A 12,826-nucleotide genomic window follows, 5' to 3' on the forward strand; every position below is an offset into this window, starting at 1 on the left:
AAAGTCGAGTGATATAGGTTCAATTTTCCGAATCTGCAATGTATTATTGAAAAGGAAGAACATTTTCTCCGAGTGACGCAAATGACGAAGATGGTCTGGTCGGATCTATCTCTGTGATAGCGTGGGCAGCTATAACTATGTAAGAGCTAAGGAAGAAAGAGCGGCAACGCAGTAAAAACAGACGGATTAACCGAAATTAGGACGAAAAGCATGACTGAAGGGGCGAATTGCTAAGCCTGACCCTATGAAGTAATTCCTAACGGAAGTACGTAGGCGTACTGTGCCGCAAGTCCTGCTTGGGCGTGGTCCCATAGGAGATGTATCTTTAGCGGCCAATTCGAATCGTACCTAACGTCCAGAAAAATGACTCTATCTTTCAAGATTCCTCCTCCGAGAAGAGGAAAACAAAAAAACAACGTAATATCGCTATGTAGAGGGTATAGAAGTTGTGTAATTTCTCGGTCTTCAAAAAGCAGTTATAGCAAACAACAAAAGCAACAAAGAATGCGATGTGTTTGCCATTGTCTATGAGTGTACGCGTGAAACGGAGGTAACGGTGCCACTTTTCCATTAGCTCTTTGCCGTTTTTCGTTTGCGGAAGAGTAGCATTCAAAGCGAGCAACGAGACGACGACTTCTCTTTGGCGATAAAACGGTTTTTTATGCGCGACAAAATGTGTAAAGCGACGGTCATACGATCACAGAGGCATTCGCACAAACAGCTAGCACACGCAGAAGTAATAAAAAGGCAGAAATTCAATTTTACAAATTGTAAGAAAGTCTACACACCAACACAAGCGCACTCTTCGTACTCACACTCGCATTAACCGCTATCCTACACCTGTGCGAAACGGCTTTTACTATCGCTGTGTATGTATGTATCGTGCACTTTCATTTCGCAACTGCTCCTTTGCCTCACTGGGTAGTCAGCACTGCCGCACTGTCAACCAGACCGCTTGCCACATGCCACACGCCATGCAGCCAACCATTTGTGGCAGTTATCTTAATACGACATTGGCGCTCACCATCGAACGTCAAGAAGCACATACATAAATATAGCCTCCTAGCCGTTTCTCGCCGCTGTGCCGCCGTGCGGCGCGGCATTTAAACTCGCACTGAACTTAAACTCAAACTCAATTTATATAGACCGCTGATTGTTACTTTGCTGGCGATAAAATTAGGATTAAATTGATTTAATTTGTGGCGCTGAAGTGGCGTAGCGCCTGCCTGCAGCGCCGACACTGATTTGCTAAGATAACTCGCTAGCTGCCGATTTGTTTTGTTGTTGCTCCTATTGGCATGGCTGTCACAGCGGAGTCGGCAAATAGCAAATCAACAAATCTCCTCTAATGTGTTTAGAGAATTATGGGAGGCGTGGGGCGTAGATTTGTCCTCGCTGCAATCGATTGCCATAAAGTGGAATCATTAGCGTAGAAGCAGTGGAATTAACATAATTTAGTTTGAGAATTTATTCAGTTGCGATGTGAGGTGTATAAGACTGGAAAATGCTGATATACGGGCGCTCACTTAATATTTAATGGAGTTTATTTGCGAAAATAAATGGTTTTGCAGTTCAGCTGTGCTTTTCATTAGGAAAGGTAAAGAGGAACGATTAGTACTTTGAGGCTCGATTTACATTGATTATTCGAAAGTCACATTCGTGCCGATTTATTAGGTTGAGATGTTCAACATCCGTTATACGAAACAAATTTTAATTCAGACCTTCTTCTTCTTACAATCGTGAGTCGGTCTGTGCTGAGAAAACAAAACTTCGCCAGTTGCCGATGTACTTTGCGAAGTCACACCAATTGGACATACCAAGTCCAAACAGGTCGCTATGCACTTGGTCCATAGGTTCCATAGAATGAGAATCATAAGAGGCTTATAGAGGGTAGATTTTGTTCATTGAGAGAGTGATATGTTTCCCAATTGCCTACCGATTCTAAAGTAACTCCTGTTGGCAAGAGTTAGTCAGCACTTGATCTCCAAGTTTACATTATTGCTGGAATTTATACTAGTTCCGAGTTATACAAAATCCAGTTTACAGTTATAGTAGCCAAGACGAGCTCAACAATGTGTTAGCTAATTCGACGGGATAAATTTTCCACGCGAATATCCACTTCTAATAGCGATATCTAATAGCTTTTTAACATATAAAACTTCATTTAAAGAAATTGCACTTGAAGCCTTATAAGAATTTCCAAAAATATCTATTATAGTGGATATAAGGGAGTACAAAACCTGAAACCTCTTTGGTCAACCTATATTTCGAACTACTTTACACTTTCGAACTTTTTGCTACAAAAAAGCTAATAAGCTATGGTTCCTTAATTCTCACTTTAATTACAACTTTGAACTTCATTAAAAATGAAAATTCGAAACAAATAACTAACCTTACTCACATTCACTCACACACAAGTACAGCTACACAAGCACGAGCATCACGTATTCGTAACGAAGTTGGCCGTAATTTTCCTTAATTGAAATTCATAGGAAATTCAGTGCACAATTCGGCAGAGTCGATTCTATAATTGCAATTATAAAGTTTCCCAAGAAAATACTGGCGAAAATAAAGTAATAACTGTGCAAATGCTTGAGCACTCGAAGCTAAAATTTTTCGTAAGCAAACAACTTTTAATTGTGTCCGAAAACTGCCGCTTGCCAACTAATGAATGCACTGGCGAAGGCACCTATCGATGCTCGTGCGTGCGGATATGTGAATGAGGTCGGAAAATTGCACTTCGTGCATGCCACTTCGTATGCAGCAATATTGAGCAAATTACAAGAAACACTTATGCCTTTGCCGAACTTATTTGTAAAAATAATGGCGTGTAATGCCACACTTAATTGCAAGGCAACAAAAAATAGCCACACGGCAAGAAATTTGTGCATAAAAATAAAATAAAATTTTGAAAGGCTGAAAAAGTGCCGCTTAGCTAGGAAACGGCTCTTAGTAATGTCATGTAATTCATGTGCGGACTAAGTCGGATAATATTATGCTGTATAGAAACTAGAACTTTCGAAGTTGTTTGAATATACGTTTAATTCGTTCATCTAGTACATAAAATGTATCCATAATATGCCTTGGTTAGGCAAAATTGTCGCATTTGGGACAAAAACAACTTGAAGAGATTCAAGAGCTGACATTTCACCCAGAAAAAACAACGAAACACTGCTCCGAATCATCAACTCGTCACTGTTTTTGGTTAAAAGTGAGCAACCACTTTACACTGAGTTTTCACATTCGTTAGTAATATGTTCAGCACATCGTCAAAACTACGAGTAGCAGCAGGGGCGAAATGAGACAACCCTGCTTAACACCGGTTCTAGGATATATTTATGTATTAGCTTTGAAGTCGGGCATAGTAAAACATAATAAAATTCAGTTAATTTAATTTTATTAAACAAATATAAATATAAATTGCAGAAATATAATCCACTTGCAGTTTTATTAGTCGTCTTTTATTGCACTTTCTTGAAATTGTTATTTGAACAAATTTTCTTTCTATTTTTCTAGCCGGTTAAATGATACAATTTCAAATAAAACGCGGATTATGTCGGCAATATTAGTCTCCTTTATCCAATTCACAACGCGACAGCCCTTGCTCTATATTTATATAGCCCTCTCACTCTACCATAAATGCCATAAGATGAAATCAAATGCACCCAAGCAAAAATGTACAAAAGTAGACTTTTCTAAATTCTATTCTTATTCGTCTTACCATTACTCTTTTTGGGCCGCAGTATCGGTCGCTGAGCATTGAAAAAATCTTTGCCGTTCAATTTTAATCGCTTTCGGTTAACAAATCAAGAGGAAAATTTGATTTTCATTGTTACACCAATCGCTATGTGTAAATAATAAATTTGTTGCTCAACGGCAGAAAGCAGAAAGCAGAAAGCATCATTGTCGTAAACCCATCCGAACAGCAACAAAGAGAAAATGTGCTTACATCCCACCTCTCTTCATTGGCCATCCGCGTCAGTTGGTGAAACTTACACTCGCACACAAATTGGATTAAATTCCTTTACGGTTTCGTATTTCCGAATTTGATTCAATTCCAATGACCAATGAGGCAGCCAAGCATGCAATGACTGAATTCCAAGTAGCCACGTGACTTTGGTTGCCGTCAATTTGAGCGGTGTGACTTGGGAGGCGTAAAAGCGGCGTGTGAAGTACAAAGGTTTATAAATAGTGGAGATTAAAATGTATATATATATATACATATGTATGTGTGTCGAGCTATTATTATCTTGGGTGTAAGCCTTAACATATAAAGCGTAAATTTAAAAAAAAAAATACATATACTTATAAAAATCCAGTAATCTGCTTTTATGCACGAGAAAGCATTAATGAGAGCATGAGTTGGGAGGTATAAAGCGAATTAGCTGAATTTTCATACAAACATATGTATATATATATATTCCTTCAGGAGCATAAATTAGTTATTAATTACGTAAGCCTTCATAATTGGCTCAATAATCTTCGCTTTGACACCAAAATGTGATCTGTATTAAGTAACAATATTACATATATATGTACAAATGCGGTTTGTTTGTCCACACTTTTTTTTTTGTAAGAAAAATATCTACAAAAGAGAGCGATAAGACACTGATTTAATTATATTCGCTGTCCCCTTACTACCCTTCCTGATTTTTCTTCAATTCAAAGATAAGGTGCCTCTTCAATAACATCCATTCACAGCACTTTCAATGTTTACTCATTGCATCGATGAAGGACCAACAGTGCTTGGGAATTCTCAAATGATGAAGCCAGTTCCTACAAGCAATTATGCTGCGTAGTTTGCTATGCTCACAACCAAAGCGCATCAAAGAAGGAAATATGATTTCCCTATCCGCCACAAAACCGATTAAACCGCTCTTCAATGTAACGTCTAAAACGTTTCTAAGAATAGTTCCTTAGTTCTGAATAATCGTATTTCATGGGTTGATCTCGTTAAGTTCTGGTAAGCCGTTCAAGATCTACTTACCTGCTTGACTGCTATCAACATTTTCACAAATCAAAGTTTAGTTCACATTGAAGGTAATCTCATGACCCCGAACATCGAAGAACTTAAAAGCTGGTTAGATTAGCTGAATAGGCTGATTTTTCACAAGACCATGAATAATCAAACTTGTACAACTAGAAACGCCTGTCGATATGAAGCCCAGAACTTTAAAGATTGGATCAAAAAGACAGTCCCATATTGACAAATCAGTCAGTCAAAATTCATTGAGCCAGCTAATATACATATGTATATTGCAGCCAATTCGCCTTGAATCAAATCTGACGAAAGTTGAGGAATGGAGGAAAAACTATCCAGATGTTTCCATCTCATTTTCTTTCGTGCAACCAAGGACAGTGTTCTGTTAGGATTACAACCAAGTGACCTCGCTAAAGAATCGCCTTGAAACTCTCTCGTATGTAGCAGGTCCTGTCCCAGCCGACGCTAGAACTGCTTTTACGGGTTGTTGAACAGTCTACTATTTGAAGATATGATCTCTGATAGCTGCGATGGCCGCCAAAGAGGGTTCCATTTGCCTTTCAGAGTTTTCAGAGATCATGAGCTTTCAAAAGCGGTTCTGCACGAAACACGCCGGGAGCACTAAGTCGAAACTGGCGCGACTGGAAGAGCTGATCGAAGTTTCCTCCAGTAGTGACCCCAATCTGTGTTTCTAAAAGGTTTACTAACTTGAAGCAATCCATTCAGACTGAAGCTAATATACCTCTGATCGGAGAATGAGTGATAATTAAGAATTCTCAACTGTGAGATGCTTAGCTAGCGCCAAAGAGAACTGATCTTATAATTTGTTGGTACAAATTTCTCGGGTTTTTAATTACGGACAGCAAAATCGTTCACAATCTGAGGGATTGTATTACAATAACCCATAAATTGGAGAACCCAAAATTAAATCACAACATCGATATGATGAGTTATAGTTGGAAAGGCATCCATTTTAGAGGCGGCCTAAAACTTACAAGCAACAATTTATAGTATGTTATCTCCAAGAAATCAAAGACACGAGTATGAGGGCTTTGTCGTGAGCATTTCGTGTCCACTGTTTGGTCAAAAATTTATACCAAATAATTTTTATTAAATTTAGGGTTTATTTTGTTAATATTTATACTTAAATGTATCTCACAAAAATATTAAAAATATTAAATACTGAACTGTACAATATAAAAGTGTAAGGAAGGAAGTGGATCGGGGCGTTTGTGTGCTTCGGTAGATTTTCGTTTAAAGTCCTTTTCTCCACCGGCATACTTAAATAATGTAATTAGGCGAACTTATTAAGTACAATAAAGGAAAGTAGATATGGATTTTGCAAATAATTGCTTAAGTGCTTAAGTATTTTTAGAAAATTCACAGTTTTAGGTAAGCAATCTATATAAAATAGTCTGAGAATACATATGCAGCATAATAATTAATAGATCGTTTGAGAATTACAACGCTAGTGCTGCTAAGTTAACGAAATAACAAGAAAATCCTGTAATTAAGCTCGCTTAGAATATTAGATTATATCGGGCTACCTCAACCCAAATGCTCCGTATGCGCATAATGAACGGGGGGTAGCGGGTACGACTCCAAATGTGACTGCGGCTGCAAATGGTATTGACCCAAAGAGATCGGATAAGAGCTCGAATGTGGCTGATATGTGGTATAGCTGTGAGGTCGACGCGGCACTTTGTGCACGATGGTCTTTACTATGGGTACCTTAACGGGATAAGGATAGTAAACTGGCTTTGCCACTTGCTTTTCAACCATGTAGGGAACGCGTCGCTCCACAATAAAAGGCACGGGACGTTCCACAGGAAACGGTTTCACCTTCTCTATCGGTATGCGCACCTCCTGCACCTTCGGCACGGCAACAGTTTTCGCAACGGGCACGCGTATGGCGTAGGGCCGTGGTACGGCTGTGATAATGGGCTGTGGTATGTGTATGGGAACGCTTTGATTGTACGGTACGTGAACGCGTTCGTAATCGATGGCGGGAATAGCCTTGGTCACCTCCACGTGACGTGCGAGTGGTATGCCGGCCAGAGCGGCGGTGCTGGCTGGCGTATGCCGTTCCGAAGTTGTGATGGGTGGCAATGTGTATTGTTGCACTAAAGCGCCGCTGTGTGGGCGATATGGCCTGACTTGTGGATGGTTGATGGCTGCGAGGTAATGTTGCTGTTGGTCACGGCGGTTGGTCTCGTCCACGTCCTCGTTGTCGTTGTCAACGCTGTTGTTGCTGTGCGCGTTGTGCGCGTCGCTGTCGTCGATATTGTTAGGCGTGTCATCAATTTCATTTGCGCTGTCATCGATGAGCTGTGACACATGCGTTGGGTAGAGGCGCGCATAGGAATATTGTGTGGGTTCGCCGCTGATATCCGCAAAGTTTTCGCTGATGCTTCTTTTGTCATTGCCCAGTCGACTGTGCAACGTGAGTGTGTCGCCATTTGTATTGGCGTTGCTGTTGGCTTTCACCACACCATCAGCAGTCACAAGCGATTGCTCCGGCGTTGGTAGCGCGCTTCGGCTGCCAGCGTTGCCAATCGCCTGCAGCGACGTGGCATCACGCCTTTGCTGACGGCGACGACGCGTGGATAGCACGAGTGGGTTGTGCGGCCGCGCTACTTTCGAAAGCGCTGTTGCAAGCCGTTGTCGTTGACGTGGCAAGTGCTGATGCAGCGAGAAATGCATCAGCTCGGGAAATTTGCGTAGCTGATGTGACAGCTGCAATTGTTGCTGTTGTTGTGAGAGTTGTTGCTGCTTGAATAGTTGTTGTTGCTGTTGTTTCGTTTGCTTCTGTACTTGTTGTTGGTAGTGCGTCTGCAAGCGCTGTTGCTCTTGATATTGTTGCTGCGCTTGCTCTTGTCGTTGCTGTTGTTGTTGCTGTGGCTGCAGCTGCTCCGGCTCCTGCACCAGTTGCGGTTGTTTGGCAAAGTAATGCAATTTTTGCCTGTCATTTGCATAATTTTCGATATTCGCGCCTTTTTTAAATTGCTGCAACATCACATTGTTGTCATCGGCGCTGTCGAGTAGCGTCAATGGTCGTAATTGTGTTCGCGCCTCCTCCTGTCGCACTCCATCCGCCTTCGCGGGCTGTTCATTTAGTTGCGCCGGCTCTTCTCCGCGTGTACGCCGCTTCAGCTCCTGCTCCGCCTGCTGGCTGTGGTAATTGGAAAATTGTCCAATCTGGTAAGTGGGCATAAAATAATTTTCATAGCTCGGCAAATGATTCTCGAAATATGCGCCGCTGCCGCCGGCTCCAACGCCCTGATTGGCACTTTCGGTATCAACAGCCGCCGCATAATGCGCCTCTTTGCCGCCCACATTGGGCGTTGTCAGTGCGCGTTGCAAGTGCTGCGCATATTCGCTCATATCATATTTGTACATGCCATACACATCAGCTGCGCCCATATGCGCACCGCCCTCAGCTATTGTTACAGCCGCTTGATCTGCACTATTACCACTACCAGCACCATTACCGTTATTGTCACCGTTACCGGCACTCTGGTAATTAGCTCCATTGAATTCGTAATCAATTTTGCCTTTGGGCGTCGGATACTCATATGCGTAGGCAGCGCCAGCGCCATTATCACTCACACTGCGCGCCGCATTGCTAGCGATGCGCGCACTGTTTGTTGAAAAGTCAACGCCTGCATGCGCGTGCCCTACCGCCGCCGCTACGGCTTCGGCGCTCGTGCTTTCAGCATAATGTTGCCCGGCAGCAGTCATTGTAGTTGGCACAAATCCAGCTGCTGTCATTGCTGACTCATCTGTTGGCTGGCCGCTGGCAGCTGGCAAGTGCCATTGTGCCATGTGGTCGCGTAAAATCACCGTTGCCGCATCGATTTTATCACCGCCACCGGTGTCGGTGTTCTCATAATAATTTCGATAAATCGGCTCTGCGGCAGCCAAATTCGCATTGCCTACCTCGGCCGTTAGCGCTGCATAATAGCGCGGCAATTGTTTTGCGTAATCATTTGTTGTTGCTGCTTTCGCCATTGGCAATGCGGCTGCGTGCATGGCCGCCGTCACTACAGCCGCTGCCGCTGCATCCTCATAGTTACGATTTTGCTGATAATTAGTTGCTGCATTGGTCGCGCCGCCACCGTTTGCTGGCGTTACCGTTATTGCTGCCGCATTGCGTGTTTGCAGTGGTAATAGTGTGCAACAAATTCCGATTAGCAGCCACCTGCAGCGTTTGCCGCGCCACAATTTACTGCGTGCACTCATTTTGTTTGTTGTTTGGCGTGTGATTTTTTCAATTCACCGCATTTGCCACTCGATTTCAATTATATCCTTTGGCTTTGCGCAAAATACTCGGAGTCCGGTGTCACGCGCCGCCTGTTGTCCTGTGGTATTTCGTTGGTATCGTCCTGCGTGGTATGCGCGCAACTGTCAACTAACGAAATTCCGTTGCGCCCTGCGGAGTTTTGTGTGGCATGTGACAAAGTGCATGTGGCAACAATGCTTTTTATATGAAATTTTCAATATTTGCCATTCACATTGTTTTAGATTGAATTTCATAACAATATCCACATGAGCATTTGTTCATATGCGTGTGTTTCAACATTTCAAAATCGAGAGTGTTGCACAAACTATCACCCACATTTCTCACATTTACCTTTGCGGTTTTACGCAGTTCCGTTGTACAAGCTGTTGTAACTTAAAACCATTACCAGAAGTGCCTGCATATAACGGGTGCACCATTTCGAGGTTTCCACCTTTTCTTAAAGAGAATACATAGAAACTTCACATTTAATAGGGAATGTTTATTATCATTCGAAAGAATATTCTTTGGCATTTATTTTTTAAACATTATCTCTTTTCAATGACTTGTACGAGCAAACCGTTTTTTTTTTTTTTGGATGAAATGGCAGCTCTTGAGACTCTTCAGGTTGTGTCTCTTCTCTAAACAAAATTTCCCATAAAAACGTCGGATCTTCATGAAACTTTTCGAGAGTCTTAGGTCTCAAGATGGGTGATGGGTACCTCTACTTGCATCACCCTATATATGTTAATATACGAAAGTTTACTACGTCCGTACGGAAAACTACTTCTTTCATTTCTTCACCAGATGGACGTCATTTCGACTTATCTTTCTATAATTAAAAGAAGCTAAAATTACCTCAAGATACGGACTTTTTTCGGAAATCTGCAAGGTAGGTCGTCAACTCAGCGACAACTTCAATAAATTAAAATCTTTGCGCTAAAAGAGTATTACGGGACCAAATCTGGCTAATAGGAAGTCACTCGTGATGGAGAGTGCGTTGTCAAAATGAAGAATTATTTTTTTTTCTTCGCCAAATGGGAACGTTTTTCTAGCAGTCGACGTTGGTCGTCTTACCTTGGCGAAGCGATTTAAATTAAAGGTTTGGGTGCAAGCCAAATGAGTACGCAAATTCCTCTTACGAACTAAGAGGGATACCCCGTAATTTACACAATGGGTGAATTAGGTTATGATCTTGGAAGAGCGCTCTAAGACCCATAACGAAGTCCGCCGATGACACCCTCCTAGCGTCCATTGAAGGGGAATTAAAGCCAATTAGTCGTCGAAACCAATAGGGAAAATGGTTTCCAGAAGAAAAATAGATCGCAGCATGAAGCGATGAGCAGGCTGGCTTCACTATGTAGTTTAGATTACCGGCCACAGAAACATATTCAGCAACGAAAATGCAGACGAGTTGGTCAAACTAGGAGCCTCTTTTGATGAATCCTAGGCGGAATTAATACCATGCAAGCTGGGTACGAACAAACGAGAACTTTATACTGACCTTGAACAAAAAGCTCAGTGCAAATGGGAATCAAACTGCAAGATAACGAAACAGATATGGTGTAAGTGTAAGACTAAAACTACTGACATATTACACAAATTAGATTAGGTTATGTTAGTCTGGTAGCACAATAAGCCACGTTTAGACCAGTTTTGGTCCACTGTGATAACAGATGGAGTTCAGTTACTAAGTCCCTAAGGAGTGGTTATCTTTTAGGATGCCTGCGCTTGAAGCGAATTTTAACAGACTCTGCGGCCTCGCTGTCGATACCTCTTCCGATGTATCAAATCTATCTACCTAGAGTTCAAGAACGTAGTTTACCTTCTCCAAGTAGTTGATGTAGATTGTATCTCGTGATTCGCCGAAAACGTTGACCAACACGTTTCTGTCCAATAGATCAGTCAAAAATGTTTAAAACTGCTTGTAAAAACTTCGAAAATCTTTAGAAAACGGCAAATATTCAAACCACAACTTAATAAAGCTTTCGTCTATATCAAAGCGTATATCAGATCCCCTTAGCTGAATCCAAAATCTATGAAAACAACACTAACCATATTCCTTTAGTAAAACCATATTTTCTTAAAATCAACTCGAAATTAGACTCTCAAGAGTTCTAGCGAAACCCATTTTACTTTTCGAATTTCCGCGTCGGGAGTTAAAGCGGAAATTGGTTTCATTTCCAATAACAAAACACATTCGCATAAGAGTTTAGCAGCAACACTTTGGGTATCGCGGCGCACATGTGCGCCACTTTGCGGCAATTCAGCGGCAAGGTTGCTGCCACAAAATCTACTAACGAACAAACAAGCAAAATGAATGAGACAAAAGACACTCTTAAGTGAAATTGTAGCCGCCAGCGAAGCGCGAGCATGAACTGAAACGCGCCATGTTGCATGCAAACACACATATAGTATGTGTTGCAACAATAGAGATATAGGTATACATTGGTGTGTTGTTGCATATTTGTAGGGTATTGCCATTCACTTTCTATGCAACACAATCAGTTGAAGCTCAACGTCGAATGCCACACATTGTTCGCTGAAACCAATTTTACAACAAAATGCTGAGCGCTGAGCGCTGAGCTTAACGCGCGCCCAGAGATGAATGATGATGGTTTAACTGTAGGAGCGAGTGTCATTGTCAAGGCTTTGTGGCACGCAGTATAAGTTGCAGCTTTGCTACTTGCCACGCTTCAACGATGCTGTTGTCATTGTAGTATTTCATGATTAAAGCGCGTTGCTAGTATTTTACTTCGAAACTCTGAGCGTGAGCCGAACAGCAATCTGTTATATAAGAATGAGCTCGTTATAGCTATTGAATACTTTCGTTTTCCTAAGCCATTGAGGTTAACCTAGTTCATCGGAGTAGCGCATTAATCCATAATTACTCAACAATACGTAGCTGCAACATTTTGATTTGGTTGTGGTTTGGTAAATGGCTCTGTAACCAAGCTATTTCATACATTTTCTAGTTCCGGTTATGTAAATTTGAAACGATTGACCCAAAAAAGGGTCAGACTTAAGCACTTAAGGTTTCTGGTACATTGAGAATCGAAGACAAGGCTTCACTTAAAATATAAAGAATTTTGAGTGGTATTAAGTAATCCATACAATTTTTACAAAATTCTTCTTCTTTATTGGTCTAGACACAGCGCGCCAGTCGTTCTTCCTTCGCTGTTGTTTGGAGATTCAAAGTGTAGGCAATTCCTTTTTAACCCGGTCTTCCTTTGCTTATCCCGGCGTGTACTGCATCGTATACTTTCAGAGCTGGGGCGTTTTCATCCCTTCGGAAGACATGACCTAGCCAGCGTAGCCACTGTTTCTTAATTCGCTGAGCTATATACCTTGTACAGCTCATTTATCCGTCGACCGCGATACTCATCGTTGCCAATGCGCAAAGAACCATAAATCTTCCACAAAACCTTTTTCTGAAAAACTTGTAATGCCGACTCATCCGATGTTGTTATTGTCCAACCCTATGCACCATGCAGGACGGGAATGATGTGGAACTTGTAAAGTTTGGTCTTTGTTCGTCGAGAAAGGAATTTACTTGTGAATTGCCT

General features: G+C 41.7%; 1 protein-coding gene across 1 annotated transcript; it reads right to left on the reverse strand.

Annotated features, from left to right (window-relative positions):
• Positions 1–6,496: 6,496 nt before the first annotated feature.
• LOC105231815 (uncharacterized) lies at positions 6,497–9,575 on the reverse strand. The gene has a single exon (XM_011213285.3). The coding sequence runs from the start codon at positions 9,221–9,223 to the stop codon at positions 6,530–6,532; it is 2,694 nt and encodes an 897-aa protein (XP_011211587.2). The 5' UTR covers positions 9,224–9,575; the 3' UTR covers positions 6,497–6,529.
• Positions 9,576–12,826: the final 3,251 nt, after the last annotated feature.

The sequence above is a fragment of the Bactrocera dorsalis genome, chromosome 2 (assembly GCF_023373825.1).
Source record: "Bactrocera dorsalis isolate Fly_Bdor chromosome 2, ASM2337382v1, whole genome shotgun sequence".
NCBI classification, from domain to species: domain Eukaryota; kingdom Metazoa; phylum Arthropoda; class Insecta; order Diptera; family Tephritidae; genus Bactrocera; species Bactrocera dorsalis.